Below are 19,465 nucleotides of genomic sequence, written 5' to 3'. Positions count from 1 at the left end.
ACTAGCACGTGTGCCCGGCATGCGTCCAGAAGGAGCGCCAGAAATGGGGCGTTGCCAGCGCCCCGGGGGCTCCTGGGCGGCCGCGGCCTGGGCTGCGGGGGTGACTCGCTCGCGCGCGCAGGGTTGGGCCCTTGTGACCCGCGGTGGATACAAGACAATTTCGGTTAATTGAAAAGAAGAGAATTATTGGATATTAGCGAGAAGACAGCAAAAACCTTGACGGTCTTAAACCTTTGCGGGGGTGGGGCGCGGAGAAAACGCAGTTTAACGGGGAGCCCCCCGGCCGCCCTGCGGGCCCGCCCGGGCCGGCTCCGTCCGCGCCCGGCCTCCCGCCGCGCCTCCTGCGCCTGCGCCTGCGCCGCCCCGCCCCGCCCCGCCGCGCGCGCGCGCGCGCAGACCCGCCGCCCGGGGCGCGCACGCCTTCCCCGCGGGGGCGCGCACGCACGCCCCGCCCCGCCCCGCGCGGCCCCAGGCGACGAGGTCGGCCGGGCGGGCTCCGGGGGATGCCCCGGGGGGCGGGGGGCCGGGCGCGCGCCGGGGAGGACGCGCCCGCGGAGGGCGGCCGCGAGGAGCCCGGCCCGGGGGCGTCGGGCCCGGAGGAGCGCGGCCCGGACGCGGCGCGCGCGGGGCCGGCGATGGCGGCCGGGCGGCCGCGGCCGCTGCTGCGCTCGGTGAACTCGCGCGAGCCGTCCCAGGTCATCTTCTGCAACCGCAGCCCGCGCGTCGCGCTGCCCGTGTGGCTCAACTTCGACGGCGAGCCGCAGCCCTACCCCACGCTGCCGCCCGGCACCGGCCGCCGCATGCACAGCTACCGAGGTAGGCGGCCGGCGCCGGGGCCCCCCGCCCTAGACCCCAGCCCCCCACACCCCCCGCCCTAGCCCCCGCCCCCCGGCGCCCCCCCACACCCCCCCACACCCCCCCACACCCCCCCCCCTATCCCCCCGCCCCCCGGCGCCCCCGCCGCCCGGCGCACCCCCACACTCCCCGCCGCCCGGCGCACCCCCGCACCCCCCCGGACGGGCGCCCCCGCGGCGGGGCGGGCAGGGCCCCGGCCGAGTCACGTGCGCGCTGCGCCCCGACGGCCCCGCGGAGCCCGGCGGGGCGGGGACGGGCGCGAACCCCGGACCCGGCGCCTGCGGGAGCCCCGCGGGAGCGGCCGGGCCTGGGGAGTGCGGCGGCGTCTCCCAGGGAAGATGGGCCGAGTCGCGCGGGCGAGGGGCGCTGCGCACCCCGGGACTGGAGCCCAGGGTTCTGGGCTGAGCGAACCCGGCCGACGCCTGCGGGAGGAGCGAGGGGCGCGGCGGGGCGGGGCGCGCGGCTTCTCCCGGGGGGCGGGCTCTGGCGGGTTTTGGGGACGGGACCTGGCCGGACAGACGGACAGACGGAGCCGCTGGCGGAGCCCCGCGCCTGGGGCAGAGGCGGCCCCGCCTGCTCGTGCGCTCGCCTCTCCCCGCGGCGGCCCCCAGGGGCGCTTCTCCCCCTGGGGCACCGAAGCTGCTTCTGCCCCAGCGTCGAGCCTCACGCCCGCGCCCTCGTGGCAGGCGGGGGAGACCCACGCCGTCCAGGGGGGCATTTTTGTCGGCTCCTGCTCTGGCTGGGAGATGTGCGGGTTGTGTTCTGTGCCGCTCCTCGGGCCTGATTCAGTAGGAAATTCTTTTTCAAAATTAAGAAAATACTGTTGCTTTTTTTTACTGAACGATGACATCCAGGCGGACACAGCTCTCAGTGACCCTCAGCCGGAGCGGGAATGCTGGGGACTTTTGGATGATCCAAAGAACATCCCTCTCCAGCAGCGGCCCCGCCCTCCTGCAATCCCAAAGCTTCTGGGGGACACCACGGGCCAGTCCTTGGTCAGGAAAAGGCATCTCTGGTGTGTCCCAGACAATAAGGATTTTTTTTTTTTTTTTTTTTGGTGGGACCCTCACCGGCGGCCGGGGATCGAACCGGTGCTGCAGAGGCCGCGGCAGCCTCGCAGCCCAGCGCTCAACCGCTGCGCCACCGGGGAGGCCCGATAATATGAAATTTTTAAGAAATTTCGGTGTGAATGGACTTCGCATGACCCACGTTGTGTCACTGGACTGTGCACTTACACATGGCTTCAGTGGCCGTTTTGTTATGCATGCTTTATTACATTAAAAAATATTACCTCTTTGAATTTCTTACATCCTCCAGTATGTTTTGTGCCTCGGGCCCACACACTGCATTTATTCTGAGACAACCTCCCGCGTCCTTAAACAGAATCTTAAGCCTGGGGATTTGCTTCCTTCCTCCGCCCCAACTCCTGTCGTGTACACAGACCTTAGGGTTTGACAGGTTTTGAGAAACTCAACACCACCAAGATCAAGGTTTAGGCTAGAGGGTTTCCCTCACTCTGGATTTCCCTCCTGCTTCTTCCACTCAATCCTCTCCCTCCCAGAGGCACCCACTGCCGACTTTTCATGCTCTACATTAGTTTTGCCTGTTCTTAAGAATGTACCCCTTGGTTCCTTTCAGTGCGGTGTTTTTGCACCTCATTTTTGAGAAGCACAAACTTGAGGAGTCGGTGCCCTTCCTTTCGGTTAGTTTGCAGTGATGGGTGTGATTTGCTTCTGCTTTTCTGCCACTGAGGTGTGGTGTCTGCCCACTGTTAGCTGTGCCTGGCGCAAGTCATTTGTTTTTTTCAGACCCATCCTCATCTGCAAATGGATCTACTGTGAGGGTTGAAGGAGGTAATTGTTGGAGGGGCTTTGTATGCTTAAGTGAAGAGGGCACTGCTTACCTTTGGCGAATGACTGACTAACAGGTGGATGTGGTGTCTTCCCGGGAGAGGAAAGAAAGAGGTGTGTGGCTACTGACAGCCTCTGCTTGTCTTCACAGGTCACCTCTGGCTCTTCAGAGATGCTGGGACCTATGATGGGCTTCTGGTTAACCAGACTGAGTTATTTGTGCCATCTCTCAATGTTGACGGACAGCCTATTTTTGCCAACATCACACTGCCAGGTACCGTTCATTCTCCTGAAAGATTGAAAAACTAAGCCTGGTGTGTATAAGCAGAGGCCAGTGTGCTTGAAGGAGCTGAGCCCTTACTGATTTCTGCCAGATGCCAAGGTGTCCCAACCTTTCTGCATCCTGTTCTCCACCATCCTGTTGTCCAATCTTTCTGCATCCTATTCTCCAGTTCCATGCGATGGAAGTGATTAATATTGATTTGCTCTGTATTGACCAAAGATTTTTGTGTTTCGAAAGCTCTCTGGCCTTCTTAGAGGTGGGCTGAATTAAAATCCCTGTTGGATTGTAAACCTCTGTAGGATTAATGAATTAAGAATTATTTTGTTTCCCTGACCTTAGAACTGAAATGTACCTGAGGTCTCAGGAGGAGGCCAAGGTGTGGGGAATGAGCTATCTTGACTTATTTATGACTAGTGTTGTGTTTTTCTATGTTATGTAATCCAGTCAAGCTCAGTACCCCGCATGGAATTGAACATTAGCACCACAGTTTGCTATTTATTGAAAACCCTATGAAGCTGATATACTTGTGGGTGGAGAAAAACCCGAATGCCTGCAGCTTCATGGGGGGCGGGGGTCACACTGATTTGTGGAAGTGGGTCTGCAGAAATAAGCACTGGTAAGTTAATGCAGTCAGTTTTGCCTTACAGATACCTTAAAGAATAAGTTCCCCGATGACTTTTAAGTAGGATCTGAGTTACTCCAAAATCCACCTGCACCCTGTTTGGTATTGCTAGATGACACCCCAAACTCGCAGCAGCCACCTTCCTTGTCCATAGTTCTGCAGCTTGGCTGAGCTGAGCTGGTGGCCGTTCTGGTCCCTGGTGGTCCGTGGTATGCAGGCCTTCCGGGGCAGGTTGGCTGGGGCCCGCCTCTCCCCTTGGAGTCTGCGGCCCTCCCTCTCTGTGGTTCCTCCCCCTGCGTAGCTTAGGGCTTCTAAGAACTTGAAGGGGACATGGCCAGGCTTTCTTAGGACTTCTGCTCAGAATTGCCTTAGTATCACTTCACCTTCAGTTCCTTCCAGTAAATCGCAGACCCAGCCCACTTTCAGGGGAAGTTCCTTCCCAAGGTCAGGAGTGCACAGGTAGCACAGGCGCACAGCGCAGGCACAGAGCCCGGCCGGTGGGCACCGAGGAATAGCCCGGGCGGGCAGAGCCTCTCGCAGCTCCCGGACCCCGAGACCCCAGTCTGCGCCTGAGGGTTCGGTTTTCTGCCCCTACAGTGTACACCCTGAAAGAGCGATGCCTCCAGGTGGTCCGAAGCCTCGTCAGGCCCGAGAATTACAGGAGGCTGGACATCGTGCGGTCGCTCTACGAAGACCTGGAAGACCACCCGAACGTGAGGAGAGACCTGGAGCGGCTGACGCAGGAGCACCTTGAAAGCCAGCGCCTGGCCGGGGAGAGTGAGGACGCGCCCTGAGCCTGCCCTCTCCAGTGGGCTTGGGATGGCGCTGCCCGGCGCGGCGCTGGTCTGGTCGGCATGGCCCGGCCTCATCCTCGAATGACCTCCCATGACCTCTGCGCTTGCAGGTGTCCAGGGCCAGTACCGCAGATGGGGCTTAATGCCTGCCCTTTCGGGACGTATTCACCAAGGGGAAGTCATGGCGTTTTTGCTTCCTAGTAAGTCAGGAGAGTTTCTGAGGACTTTGTGCAACTCAGAACCGCGGCCTGTGCTATGCCAGTAGGAAGCAGCAGCAGCTGCCTGCGGTGGCTGGTGACGAGCCGCCTCCCGCTCTGGGGAGAGGAGATGCCAGTGAGGTCGGACAAACCTGTCTCCTCTTTGAGGCCCCAGTGCCTCGCACATCATGAGCCTTCAGTCTGTTTGTCGAATGAACAAACCAGTGGCTACGCTGGTGGAAAGTGTTTGGGGATGTTGGCTTTTTTGTTATGGGGGAGGGGGGCTACCATAAGCAGATGTTTTAAAGGGAACCATTTTTATAGAAAGCGCCTTTTGTAATTTTCTATACTTTGTGTTTCCTCCATCTGTGCTCGTCACAGTGCTGTCTTAGCTCTGTTTCTTGGCCAGGAGGAGCTTTGTGCAGCCACTGCGATGGGAGCTGTTTTCTATGACATCTGTCCAGAAAACAGAAGAAGGCAGCGTCCTCTTGCTTGCTTCTAGTAGCAAGGAGCCACTACTGTATTGTAAATAAGTTTTATCCAATGTGAATGTCTGTCCCTTTTTGCAAATCTGTGATGTTTCTGTTTGGTTCAGCATTTTCATTAGGCAAGATGTGGGGACACTTTGCACCTGGCCACAGAAGCGCCCCATGCCCCCACCTCTGGGAGGCTGCACCCGACACAGCATCCAGAGAGCACCCTGCAGTGTGTTACACTTTCATGAAGGGGCAGATCCTTCCTTGCAGACTGCGCTTAAACTCATGACTCAAATTCATACTAGCAGGCTGCTGCTCTTATTTTTTTGGCAGGGGGCCGGGGGTGGTAATTGATAAATAGTTTAGAAAAAAAATTCCCCAGTAAAGAAAATGCTGGAAAATTCCCCAGTAAAGAAAAGTGAAAAAGAAGAAAGATGGCTACAGGTAGATTGCTTAAATACTAAACGTTTTGAACTGGCACCCCTCATTTAGGGCACCTTTTGGTTGCTTGATTTTCACCCAGGTAAAAACACCGTCCAGGTGTAGCTCTGTATTCTACTTCCTCATTAAACTTTAGAGCTGAAATATTTTCCCCTGATGTTACGAGCTTCTCATAGGCACACGCACAGCCTTCCTTTCAGAAGTGGCGTGGGGCTGTGGGCCTCCTGAGTGGCTTCTGCTAACCACGGGCCTAGCTCCTGTGCTCTGAGTCCTGGGAACTGAAGGAAGCCGAGGCCTCCCGGCTCTCCCAGCCTACTTGAAATTTCGCCGCGTCCTGTCCCCTCTTTCGACATTCCACCAAGAAGTTGGCCTTTTCTTTGAAGTATGTTGTAGTACTCGTTCTGTGACACGCCTGTCAGTAATTATTTTTGGTTGTTGAAGTGTTGGGTAGGGAAGCCAGGCTGGCATCGGAACACCGCTGTCGGAGGCCGGGGTGAGAGACGCGGGGGTTAAGGAATCCGCGGGTGCTGGACTGGCTCGGTGTCGTTTTATTGTTTAATCCCGTCTTCATGTCCAAATGAGTTTGCGTGTCCCTCTTGTTAGAACATGCAGCGTGAAGACTGTGTTTTTGTGTTGTCCAAGGAAGACGGGAAACCTGTAGCATGAATGATACCTTTCCTTCCTTGAAATCTTATGAATGTGTTTCTACATTCCTTGGAGAAATAAATGTATTTCTCTTAAGAGATGGATGTTTTCTGTTTTGAGTTACAAAGGAAGCTGTTCTTTAATATATTAAATGGTGCCCAGTGAAGGAAGTGGGTGGGTGTGTCGTGGTGTTATTTTAACCGACCTCTTCTTGAGAGTTGTGAAAGCTGTGTTAGTTTAAGGCTTAGGCTGGGGGCGGGGAGGCGGGCAGACGCAAACAGCCAGCTTCACTCTCAGCCCCTACTCTTTCCAACATGAGATTTTTTTTTTTTAAATATCATTTCTTTTAACTTTATTTTTCTCCTGAAATTCCTTGTAAAAAACTTAAGCATTTCAGAAAAGTATTCACATCAGCAACAAAGTTTTTTTTCAAAAAAGGATTTATTTATACAAGTGCTGGGGTACAGGCCAGATGTGCGGGAGGGTGAGAGGACTCACCAGAGACAGAGCAGGGAACAGAACAGGCAGACTGACGAAATACACTGCTGAGGGGACCAGCAGGCAAGACAGGAGAGGGCTGCCGCACCATGTGGGTATCTCCATGGCTGGCCAGGATGGAACCCTCATTGCAGGGACAGCTTCACAGTGCTGCGCTCAACCGCCTACACCACCAGGGAGGCCCAACAAAGTTGTTTGGTTTTTTTAAAAGGTTTATTTATTTATATAAGAACCGGGGTACAGGCCAGATCCACAGGAGGGTGAGAGGATTCACCAGAGACAGAGTGGGGAGCAGAACAGGCAAACTGACAAAATACACTGCTGAGGGGAGCAGCGGGCGAGTCAGGAGAGGTCTGCTTCGCCATGTGGGACCCTTGCCAGCCGCGTGGGATTGCACCAGTGCTGCAGAGGCTGCAGATAGCTTCATAGCGCTGCACTCAAAGGCCTGTGCCACCAGGGAAGGCTGAAAGTTTTTTTGTTAACCCATAAAAACAGAAGCAACCTTGGGCCTCCCGGGTGGTGCAGAGGGTTAAGCGCAACATTGTAAAGCTGTCCACAGCCACTGCACTGCACTCCTGGGCTGGCCAGGGAGATACCCACATGGCGCAGCAGACCTCTGCTGGCTCTCCCGCTGCTCCCGTCAGCAGTGTGCTTCAGTCTGTCTACCTGTTCTGTTCCCTGCTTTGTCTCTGGTGAATCCTCTCACCTCCCAAACCTCTGGCCTGTGCCCCAGTTCTTATATGCATAAATAAATAAATCTTTAAAAACAAAACAAAACAGAAACAACTGCCGCAGACCAGCTCAGCGGTGGCGGGAGATCGAGACAATCTCAGGGTTGAGTGAGAACGAGCAAAAGGTGGTCGAAGGAATTAGGGTGGGGGACAAGAAAGAATGACACACAGACACACTCAAGGGAGAGTGAAAATCTGAGTGTAATTTGCTCAAATCATTACGCATATTTATACATTTTCAAAAGGCATTAGGTCACACAAAATCTATTTTCCCAGCATAACAATGTTTCTTGTCACCTAGGCATAGAATACAATTTTCTAGCTAATAGTTTACAAGTTGCTAAGCATATGTGGTTACATTTCCTGAAACTGATTTTTACATATATAGAAAAAGTCAGGTAAGAAAATTAATTATGGACAAGTTGCTAAGTTACTACTTATTCAGAAACAATGATTAACTGGTTAATGGTTAAACTGCTTTGTAGGTAATTCCATCAGGCTTGTTTGTAGGCAACGCTCTTAGCAGCCTTGTTTTCAAGCAAAGAAGGGGTTTTTTACTGCAGGCTTATTGCCTAGATTGGGCTTATAGGCTTGTAGGCCTTGTTTGATCTGAACGCCAAAGTTTATTATGATGAAGCCCCTCGGGGACTGCGCCTGTCTTAGGTCGTCAGGAGTCACAGACATGCGGCTGGCCAGTGCCTTCTCTAGTCTGCCCCCGATCTTACCCGTCATTGACTGTCCAGTCCAGCGCACAGGGGAAGAGGGTCTTACGTACTCTATTTGTGAGCATCCACAGTACAGCCACTCTTTATTTCATCCAATTACTGGCGAGCAATGGTGGCAACAGTGGCATTGCCAACCATGGAGGCAGGAGCTGCCACAAACAACCTTAACAGACACTTCACCTAAGAAGAAGTACAGATGGCACCAAAGCATCAGAAAAGATGCTCCAGGTCATCTGCCATCAGGGAAAGACAAAACAACGAGGCATCTGTCCACACCTTTTAGAATGGCCAAAATCTGGGCCTCCCTGGTGGCGCAAGGGATTAAGTCTCAGCACTAAGAAGCTACCTGCAGCCATTGCAGCGTGGGTTCAATCCCCGGCCAGGGAGCTGACCCACATGGTACAGCAGACCTCTCCTGTCTCCCCGCTGCTCCCCTCAGCAGTATATTTTAGGAGATTCGCTTGTTCTGCTCCCCACTCTGGCTCTGGTGAATCCTCTCACCCCCACACCTCTGGCCTGTACCCCAGTTCTTGTATGCATAAAATAAATCTTAAAAAAAAAAATAGAATGGCCAAAATCCAGGATACCAATAGCAGGATTCAGAATGGCAAGAAACTCAGGTGGGAAAGTGCAACACAGAACAACCACGTGGGAAGACAGTTTGATCCAAAACTAAACCTCCTCTGACCACATGATCAGCAATGCTCACTCCCAGGATTGCCGAACGCCATTCCGAGTCACTGGGGGACAGGCCAGATGTGCGGGAGGGTGAGAGGATTCACCAGAGACAAAGCGGGAAACAGAAGAGGCAGACTGATGAAATGCACTGCTGAGGGGAGCAGCAGGCAAGTCAGGAGAGGTCTGCTGCGCCATATGGGTCACCTCCCTGCCCGGGGATCAAACTCGTGCTTGCAGTGGCTGCAGACAGCTTCATGGGTTGCATCTTAACCCCTTGCGCCATCAGGGAGGCCTTAACTGTGGTTTTAACAGGACTCAACTTTGTGTTCTCTGCCCGAAGGGTGGGACAGCACACGTTACTCGAGTAGTTGAGCTCCTTGACATTTATTCAAAGGAGTCGAAAACTTGTTTCCACACAAAACCCTGCAGGTGGATATTCCGAGCGGCTTTATTCATCATTGCCAAGGTTTGGAAGCAGCCAAGCAGGTGAAGGGATAAACTGGGGTTTCTCCAGACCGTGCGTTTTGTTATTTAGTGCTAAACAGAAGTGCACTCTCAACCGTGCAAAGACACAGAAGCTGAGGTGCCGATAACCATAACTAAGTGAAAGAAGCCGATCTGAAAAGGTTACTTAGCATTTGATCTCAACTACGTGACATTTTGGAAAAGGCCACACTGAGGAGTAAAATAAGATCAGTGGGTGCCGGTGTTGAGTGGGGGAGGGGAGGGCGACTGGGCAGCGCTCGGAGAGTTCGGGGCAGTGACACCACTCTAGGATACGGCGGGCGGCGGGGGCGGGCGGGTAGAGGCGGTCAGTGCACACCTGCGAAGAGGGTGCCCAGGCTAAGAGGAAGCCTAGGGCACGCTGCGAACGCCGCACAACGTTGAGTCAGGGTGGGTTCATCCGTTGTAACCTGTGCACCGTCCGGTGGTGGGGGCGAGGGGTCCATGCTGTGAACCTTAAACTGCTCTAAAAATAAAGTCTATTCTAGTAAAAATCTGAAGCGGTCCGTGTTCATGTTCCCATGCTCTCGGAGCGGGCGCTGGACTAGGAATCTGCACGGGGCGGGGAAGATGTCAGAGCTTTTCAGGGCCTCTCTCACCAGCTTTCTGCACCCCGTCCTAGCACTGCAGTCCCAGTCTAGTCCCTGGGGTACCTGGCACCCCTGCAGTATTCCCCTAAACGCCCTGTCCCAAGTGGACATTTTCCTGGGGCTACGCACGCGCGCACGCACACACATGCACACACACTGGCTGATCACAGGAGGGTGAGCCCTATCTGTGACTGGATAAAGGAAATGCAGCAACTCCCTCCATGCGCTAGAGACAAAGCCACCACACTTGTTTCAGGAATTGGAACAGGAAACCCCAGGAGGGCACAGGTCAGTGAACACACCAGCAGATGCCATTCTCTGGTCCGCACTCCTCAGGCAGAAACCGGGATTGTTCAGTTGGCAGGAGTTGTGTCCTGTGCACACCTCGGTGAAGATGGCGGCACAGCCAGGGCACCACAGCGAGCGGCTGCCTCTTCAGACAGAGGGAAGGGAGGCTGCTGGGCCAACAGCCCGGCTTAGCAGCCCGCCAGGGAGGGACCCCAGAGGACGGCTGGCACTTGCGGGAGGGTGAGCACCCACGAGACCCAATACCCCAGCGCGCTGAGTGCGGGGTCCAGAGGCACCGGCTGACACTGACAGGGAGGGTGGCCCCTGTCTTGGAGTAACTGGGGAAGAGGGGGGACTTGTGTGGCCCGGGGTGCCCCGGGACAGCAGCTTTCTAGATAGGGGTTTACGGTTCTCCTTGAGGCTCTGGTGGCTGCAGGAAGCAGACCCCGGCGCTGGAAGTAAAAGCGCAGGTGAGGGGAAGACATTGGCCCAGTGAAGCTCGAAGCTCCTGAATAAGCCGTTACAAAGGCAGAGGGAGGCGCTGGGTTGCGCGGGGCGCCTCAAACCCCGGCACCTTCGTGAGCGAGGAGGCCACTCTGGGGGCTCCAGCGTGGTCCCCAGAAAGACCCCCGGGAGCAGCGGGGGCTCCCCTGTCCCGGCCCCCACACAGGCGTGCAGCCCGGCTCGCGTCCACGTGAGGCGGCGGCCCTGAAACCCCGGCAGGGCGGGGGGCGGGGGTGCACCCCAACTCCCTGGGGACAGAAGCGCCCGCACCTCCTCCCCTGACCGCCCTGCGAGGGAGCTGTCAGCGCAGGGGCTGTGCGCGGCTTCAGCGCGGGCTGGGGGCGTCTCCCGAGGCTTGACCTGCGGGCCGTGACGCCCTCCGCGGGTGCACAGGTGGGAAACGGGTTCCTCTGCAGGAGGCCTGGCTGGGTCTCGGTGACCCCCACATTCTGGACCGAAGGGCCTGAGGAAGGCGCAGGAGCGGGACGAGCAGGGCTTCCCCTCTGCGCCCGGGCGGGCACCCCTGGCCCACCGCCCCTCTCCCGCCCGCCCCCGGGGCGCACGACCCCCGGCCAAGGGCGCGCGGGGTCCGGCCGCTCGGCGCCGGGGTGGCAGCGGGGGGCGGTGGCTCCCGCGGGCCCGCCCACTTCCCGGGGGCGCGGGGCGGGGCGCGGGGTTCGGGGCGGGGGCGGGGCGCGGGGTTCGGGGCGGGGCGGGGCGGGGCGGGGGCGCGCGGGGCGCGGGGTGGAGGAGCCGCGGGGCGGTGTCCGCCCCAGTCGCCCGCGCGCGCCGGCCGCCGCGCCATGTCCTGCTACATCTACCAGCTGCCCGCCTGGGTGCTGGACGACCTGTGCCGCAACATGGACACGCTCAGCGAGTGGGACTGGATGCACTTCGGTGAGCGGCCCGAGCGGCCCCGCCGGGGTCGGGTCCGAGGGGCGCCCCCACCAGGGGGACCGGCCTCTCCGCCGGGGGTGGGGCGGCGGGGGCGCTGCTGGACCTTCGGGGCCCTGTCCCCGCGGGCTGCGCGCGCACCGGGACCCCGAGTTCTGGGCGCCCGCGGGGGCCGGGGCGGTGGACCCCCGACGCCCGCGGCGCTGACCCGCCGACCGAAGGAACCGATTTAGGGGGGCGGGCGCTCTCGCCCGAGCTTGGGTTCGCGAAGCGGCGGGCGGGATTTGAACCCCGAGTCTGGCTGCGCCCTGACCCCCGTGGCCCCGGGACTGGCTGCGCGGGGTCCTCAGGGGCCCAGCTGGCACCTGCGCTCCGGGCGCCGCAGCCCCCCAGCTGGTGACTTTGGGGGTGCCTTTACTTCTCTGGCCTCTGCTTCTTAATCAGCGACCTGGAGGTAAATTAGATCTGCCAGAGGGTGGTTGTGAGTAATGGAAATTACAGAACAGCACCGGATAGCTGCGTGACAAATTCCAGAAAACGTAGGGAAGTCCTCACAGGGGCCCTTTGTTTTATATTTAAGTCGGTGTAACTGGTGTCACTATGTTGTAAATTTATAGTTATGTTCTATGAAAAGCTTGGGTTAGGAAATTCAGCATCTGTGCAGGAGTGTGTCCTACAGAGGTGCAGTCCAGAGGCTGACGGCGCAGGGGACGCCCGAGTGTCCTCCACCCACTTGGAGCAAACGCTGTGTGTTTCTCCCTGGCGGTTCTCAGCCCGGGAGTGTGTGGGTGGGGTGCTCGCCCCCTCAGGGCCCTTTGAGCTTCTCGTGGCATTTTTGGTGGTTACAGCTGGTGTTGCTGTGGGGTGAGGTCAGAAAACTGTCAAACCCTACAAGGCATAGGACAGCCCCACCTCCCAGAATTATGCGCGCTCAGTGCTCACGCTGTGGTGATTCAGGTGCCCAGTTCTGGCTGAGCCTCGGCGCTATCCCGGCTATGGCCTGGGCGGGATCCCCGGCCAGGGAGCTGACCCACATGGTGCAACAGACTTTTCCTGTCTCGCTGGCTGCTCCCCTGGGAGTGTATTTATTTTTATTTCTTTTTAAGATTGATTTATTTATGCAAAAAGAGCTGGGGTACAGGCCAGAGATGCGGGGGGTGAGAGGATTCACCAGAGACAGAGCGGGAAACAGAACAGGCAGACTGATGAAATACACGGCTGAGGGGAGCAGAGGGCAAGACAGGAGAGGTCTGCTGCGCCATGTGGGTAGCTCCCTGGCTGGCCGGGGATCGAACTCGTGCTGCAGAGGCTGCGGATTGCTTCATAGTGTGGTGCTTAAACCCCTTAGGAGTGTATTTAAGTGGATCCACCTGTTCAGCTCCCCACTCTGTCTCTGGTGGGTCCTCTCACCCCCCACGCCTCTGGCCTACACCCCAGTTCTTCTACACAAAAATGAATTTAAAAAAGAACAGAAACCCTGTTTTAAGCCAAGAGTAATACCAGAGTCAAAATACACACAAAATGATTAGCTCAAACTACCGCTCGGGGCTGGCCATCCTCAACATTTGGATGCTAATAATAATAGTTACCTATGCACACACACTGTCCATGTACACATACGCAGCTAAGGCTGCGGGCCAGCAGAGTGCTGGGTGTTTTAGACTTTTTCATCTTTTTTCCCTACACACGTTTACTTACATGTCTACTCTTTTTAAAACATCTGATCACATAGATTCTAATAGCCTGCTTTTTTTCCCCTTAAGCCCTATCACAATTATTTCTTCTTGCCAAGCCATTTCTTTCACAATAAGGAGTCAGGTTTTATTTTCAGTGTGTGTTTCGATGCACCATTTTTTTTTTTAATAGAGGCATGTTTTTATTTATTTATTTATTTATTTTGTTTTGTTTGTTTGTTTATACATGCACTGGGTACAGTCAGAAGTGCGGGAGGGTGAGAGGATTCACCAGAGCCAGAGCGGGGAGCAGAGCAGGCAGAAGGACCGAAGGACACTGCTGAGGGGAGCAGCGGGCGGCAGGAGAGGTCTGCGCGCCATGTGGGACCCTCCTCCAGTGGCCGGGGAGCAGCCAGGGATCGAACCGGCGCCGCAGAGGCCGCGGGCAGCTTCGCCATCCAGCGCTCAACCGCTGCGCCACCAGGGAGGCCCTCAATGCACCATTTTTAATGAAAGATGTGTCACAGGCAGCACGTCGCAGGGTGTACATGATCCACCTGGAGGGGAGGAAGGAGTTTCCACACCTGTGTGCTTAATCTGTCTCTCTGGAGGCCAATCAGGGCAGCCAGGAGCCAAGAGGACGCCTTCCCTACCCTGCTTTCTAGGCTTCTCCGGATTCCTCTGCTCTGGTCAGCTGGGATTTAGCTGCTTCACAGGTTCCCTGGAGTGGAACCAGACCTTCTGTTGGAGGCGCCCTCCGGGTGTCTTCCGGTGTCCTCCAGTGTCTTGGCCTGAGCTGTGAGCGCCAGGGTCACTTCCCTTCCCGGGACATGGTCTTAAAGGCACACCTATGGCTTTGAGAAAGGGGCAGCTTTACTGAGATAGAATTCGCCGCATCTACACTCAGACCTTTCAAGTGCACCATTCAGTGGCATTGAGTAAGCGGACACGGTTGCATCTCCACCTTCACAGACTATCTTAGACATTTCATTTACCCAAAAAGACACTTTCTTCCTTTTAACCATCACCCCCAACACGCCCACACACCAGCTTTTCCCGATTTAGGCCTTAACTATTCTGACCGTTTCGTGTAAACGGAATCCCGCCGTCAAGGGGCCGTGGGGACCGGCCTTTCTTGCAGCGTGTCTTCAAGATGTAGCCATGTGGCCGCACGTGACGGTGCTGAATGTTTTTTATTGCTGAATAATATCATATTGCACAGATGCTCCCACATTTTATATATCCAGCGATCAGCTGAAGGGCACTGGGGTTCTGTCCGCTTCGGGGCTAGTATGAGTAAGTGCCTAGGGACCTTTGGGCGCAAGGTTTCGTGTGATACCAGTTTTCATTTCCCTTGGGTAGCTACCAAGGTGTGGAATTCCTGAGCCAGAGGGTAACCCTGTTGGACATTGGCGGACCCCCCCACCCCCAACAATGGCTGCGCAGTGTCACGGCCACCAGCAGTGGGTGAGGTCTCCACATCCCACATCCTCCCCGGCACTTGGGATTGTCTGTCCTTTGGGTTCTGGCCGCTGGAGCGAGCGTGACGTTGTCTCTCCTTGTGATTTGCTTTGCGCCTCCCTCATGACTGATGGAGCTGAGTGGCTCTTTGAGGCTGATTGGACCTTGGTACGCATTCTTTGGAGAGGGCCTCTGACCCTTGGGGTCTCCTCCCAGACCCCCAGGAATGCCTGCCCCACGCTGGCCTCCATGGTGCGCACTCAGGGGCCCTGGATCTTGCCTTTGCCTTGGACATTCTCTCTCCCCTACCTGACTTCCTTATCTGTGAGAGTTCCCTCTCGCTGCTGTAACAAATCCCAGCTTGAGAGGCTTACAACAGCCATTGCCTGCATGACCTTCAGGCTGCCAGGCCCCAGGGCCCTAAAATTCATGTGCCTTAGAGCCCGCTGGGCAGGCCCTAGGAGAGATCCGTTTCCTGCCTGTCACCCCTTGGCTCCTGTTGCTCTCCGGGCAGCAGCTCACCTGATCTCTGCTTCTCATCACACCCTCAAGCCGACCTCGCCTGGTTCTTAGAAAGACCCTTGTGAGGACCTGGGGTCCCGCTCAGATAATCCAGGACAATTTCCTCATCTCCAAGTCCTTTGTTTAATCTGCCCCACCTGCAAAGTCCCCCAAAGGTGGTCTGGCAGGGAGCCACGTTCACACGTTTTGGGGTCAGTGTATGACGCTGACATCTTTGTGGGGTGCTTAGTTTTTTGGGCCTCAGCTCCCTGGAAAGGTGGGTGGCCCGCCTCCGCCACCCTGCCCCATCATTCCGCCTGGCGTGCTTGGACACCGCCTGCTCCTTCCTTCTTGCCCCGCTTCTCTCCTGGAGTGTAAGCACCGCAGGGCGGGGTGTCTGCTACCTCCTGCGTTCCCTTCGCCGAGCACGGCACCTGCCAGCAGGTGGACCCTGAGCCACCACCAGGTAGAATGAGGAGCTGAAGGGTGTCAGGATATGGGGGTGCAGGGTGCATCCCCTTCTCGCCTGTGCGGTGGCTTTGCGCCCTGGTCAGCCAGCTCTCCGTGCTGGGCCCGGCATCGGTGGCCTGGAGCTGGCCAGTCGTCATATGCTCCCTGGATCCTCTCCCCAGAGCAAGTGCTGCCACCGCCGTCCTTGTCCTCAACAGCCTTGGCGCCTGTGAGTCATTCAAGGAAAACTCAGTATGAGTCACTGAGGGCTGATTGTGGTGCTGGGAGTTCAGAAAATTCCAACCATAATCTGACCGCTCCTCGGATTATACATCTGTAGGCGGATCCCTTGGCTGCCTCTGTTGGTGTCCTCGGGGGAAGCTATGTCTGTTTATTTTTTTCTAAGATTTATTTATTTGTGCATACAAGAACTGGGGTACAGGCCAGAGGTGCGGGGGATGAGAGGACTCACCAGAGACAGAGTGGGGAGCAGAACAGATGGATCCACTGAAATCCACTGTTGAGGGGAGCAGCAGGGAGACAGGAGAGGTCTGTTGCTCCACGTGGGCCAGCTCCCTGGCAGGACTCCAACTCCTGCCATGCTGCAGTGGCTGCGGATAGCTCCACAGTGCTGCGACTCAGCCTCTTGCACCACCAGGGAGGCCCTATGTCTGTTTTTGCCCTTGGAGGACAGCAGTGTGTTAACCATCCAATAGGACAGGTTTCCCGAGTGCGTAGACGGCAGGACAGTTCCGGCTCACATCTGTGTCACACCTCCCATGTGCCAGCATGTTCCAAGAACTTCCATCTGCGCGGCTGATCTGATCCGCCCCATGGCCTCTAAAGCTGACACTGTTCTTATTCTTGATGGACAGAGGAGGAAACCGAGGCACAGGGAGAGGTGCAAGGCCTTCCCCCAGCACACAGCAAGGAAGTGGAGGGACAGGATTTGAGCCCTGGCCTTAGAATCCAGTCTGGGTCCTGAGCCACCCAGTTCTGACCTGCTACACGAGACAAGTCTGTAGGGAGAAGATTAGAAAGAGAAGTAGAGCCAGACTTTCTCTGGGGGGGTTTCCCAGTGTGATGTTATGGAGACTGTGGTTTTCTCCTGCTTTCCAGATGTTGTGTAATAACCAGTTATTCTCACTTGGGCGTTGAGAAAACAGGTGTGGAATTAGCAGGGCCCTCCACTGGGCTGCTCCCCCCAGATGTCCTCTGGTCTCCCTGCTGCAAGGGGCGGTTAAACACTGATGTCAAGAGCTTAAGACAGGCCACATTTATGGCACCAAAGTGTCTGAAATGCTGGGCACCTTGGGGGTCCTTGCTGTGCCCCTTGCGTGCCATGAGCAAGCGCACCCCGGGCTGGGGCCAGGCTGAGCTCCCGGATGACCGACCACGCTGCCTCCCCATGACATCACAGCGGGAGGTGTGCCGCCAGCTGCCCCCGTGCTGCAGGGGGTGTTCCTTCCTCTTCTCTGCCGCTGGAACCAGCCCCTGTGACATCACTTCCCATGGACCAGGAATCTGGCCTGTGGTTTCCAGTGACTAAAGTCGCAACTCAAGAATTTTCCATCCCAAACAGGGTGCTTGTCCGAGGTGTTGACTCCTTCCCCATCCCTCAGGGTGGTGGCTGAGCAGAGCCACTGTCACTTCCTGGCTTTCCTCTTCCCACCCACCAGGCGCTTAGGGGCAAGTCCAAACCTAGGGGTGTTCGCTGCCCTATGTTGTGGGGGTCCTGGTTGGCTGCCTTCCCTCCCCCGCCCCATTCACTTGTATTTTTCAAATGGAAAAGTGTCCTGGGCTGCTGGTTTCTGCAGCAAGCATCACCTGGATTCCTGTACTACGATTTCTGAAATTCAGGAACTGATTATTTTATTCTTCATTTTGTTTATTTAAATATTTATTTTTATTTATTTATGCATACAAGAACTGGCATGTAGGCCGAGGTGTGGGGAGTGAGAGGACTCACCAGAGACAGAGTGGGGAGCAGAACAGGTGGATCCACTGAAATCCACTGCTGAGGGGAGCAGCGGGGGAGACAGGAGAGGTCTGCTGCACGGTGTGGGTCAGCTCGCTGGCCGGGGCTCGAACTCGTGCTGCAGTGGCTGGCGATAGCTTCATAGCGCTGAGACTTAACCCCTGCACCACCAGGGAGGCCCCTCTTCATTTTTTTTTTTTACTGCTTCTCTCACTTCAGTAAACTCAGTGGGATACTATGTGACCATTGAAAGTGCCACCTATTATTTTGTTATTGTTTATGGACCGAGCTGCTAGAGAGGAGAGGCTGGGGGCGGGGCGGGGACCCTTCTTATGCGCTGTTTAGGTCCCTCTGGGTACCTTTTAATTTTCCTTCAGTCCTTTGCGATGACTTTCTCAATGGGGCTATTTTGGAATTTTCAGGCCTTTCTGCTTAAGCTCGGTGTCCTCCTGCCGGCTTGGCGCGCTTGCTGTGTGCACGTCCTCGTGCTCTCTCTCATCCTCAGCGGCCTCCCGTCGTGACCCCTGCAGTTCTCAACCTGGAGTTTCAGGCCGAGTCTGCCATTTTGTACTTGTCCTCAGAAAACAAGCAGGTGCGCCTGCAGCCAGTGCTCTCTGGTCTCTCAAGCCTGAGGCTCGAGGCTCGCTAGGCTCAGCTAAGCCTGGGCCTCTGGAGCCCCCAGATGCCTCGAGGGATGTGGCGCGGCTGTGGGCTTGGGAGCTGTGTCTCCCATGCCTGGTCGGCAGAAACTTTTCAGGAGCCTGGTGAGACCTAGAATCAGTTTGCTCCAGGAGCAACGCACTTTCCCTGACTCGGGAGCCTCAGAGTTAGGTCAAGTGCTCTGGCAGCTTCTGAGTGCTTCACCCACGTCCCCCGTGTCTAGCTCGGCTCCGAGGGCCTCGTTCGCAGTAGCCTCAGCTCACCTGCAGGTGAGCAAGGAGATGCTCCTCCAGGCTGGCGTGAGGAGGCCGTGGGTGCGCACGGCCGCCCCTTCCCAGCGTGGGCCTGGAGCCTGGGCAGCGAGCCAGCAGGCTCGAGCAAGTGGGGACTGAGCGAGTGCTCAAGGCTTGGGTTGCAGGTGGCGCCTTCTGCCCTGGAACGGAGCGCCAGTTCCGGCGGGCGCTGACTGCAAAGAGAGTGGAACTTCGAACCAGAGGAATTTGCGCGCGCGGCCCCCAGAAATGGCGCGAGAGCTGTGCATGTGATGGGCGCCGGCGCCTGTGCCGGCAGAGGTCTGTCTTGTGAAGCCCATCACTGCCACCAAAACTGTTTAAAAAAACCAAAATTCAACTGAGTGGAGTTTAAAGATCTGATTGGCTTCTTTCAAGGAGTCAGCAGCCCGCGGCGCAGCAGTTCAAAGGAGCCGGCCGAGCAGTGCGGAGCAGGGGGATAGACAGAGGCCCGGCCCGGGGAGTGACGTGGCAGATCGTGGCTTGGTCGTGGAAGAGTGTTTTCGTTCAGGGGGTGGCAGGGATCTCCCTGGATGATGAGCTCCTGGGTGTGGACCTGGCAATCCTCATGGACTGCTGAAGTCCCCACCTCAGGGAGCCGGGAACTGCTCTCAGTCTCAGTTTGGTGACGCAGGGCTGAGGGGAAGGGACTCCTTTGGGCCCATTCTGTTATTTTGAATCAAGGGAAGGCAGGTGGGGTTCTAGCACCCCCTTAGAGCCCAGGACACAGGCTCTCCTGCCCCAGCACCCGCCCTGCCTCCCGTGGGGTCTCCTGAGTCTGGTGTCAGTGGCGTCTGCTCAGGTGTCGCTGTGCCTAATGGCAGGTAGTCAGTGGAATCGGCGTCAGGACAGGGTTGCCTGTGGATGCAGCTGGCAG

The 19,465-nt window shown here is 56.8% G+C and overlaps 2 protein-coding genes across 2 annotated transcripts in view; both read left to right on the top strand.

Annotated features, from left to right (window-relative positions):
• Nucleotides 1-503: 503 nt before the first annotated feature.
• VHL (von Hippel-Lindau tumor suppressor) lies at nucleotides 504-4,404 on the top strand (the record flags this gene model as incomplete). The annotated part of the gene is made up of 3 exons (XM_084247837.1): nucleotides 504-816; nucleotides 2,857-2,979; nucleotides 4,208-4,404. 3 exons carry the CDS (start codon nucleotides 504-506, stop codon nucleotides 4,402-4,404), a joined length of 633 nt encoding a protein of 210 aa, XP_084103963.1.
• Nucleotides 4,405-11,484: 7,080 nt separating this feature from the next.
• IRAK2 (interleukin 1 receptor associated kinase 2) overlaps nucleotides 11,485-19,465 on the top strand; it is a gene marked incomplete at both ends in the record, with an annotated part of 44,870 nt that continues 36,889 nt past the window's right edge. Inside the window, one exon of the mRNA XM_084247836.1 lies at nucleotides 11,485-11,578. Within this exon, the coding sequence (XP_084103962.1) occupies nucleotides 11,485-11,578 (94 nt within the window). The remainder of the gene's footprint in view (nucleotides 11,579-19,465) is intronic.

The sequence above is a fragment of the Talpa europaea genome (genome assembly GCF_964194135.1).
Source record: "Talpa europaea genome assembly, chromosome: 11".
Lineage (NCBI taxonomy): Eukaryota > Metazoa > Chordata > Mammalia > Eulipotyphla > Talpidae > Talpa > Talpa europaea.
The sequence above is the reverse complement of the archived record's forward strand: the minus strand, read 5'-3'. Positions and strand labels throughout refer to the sequence as shown.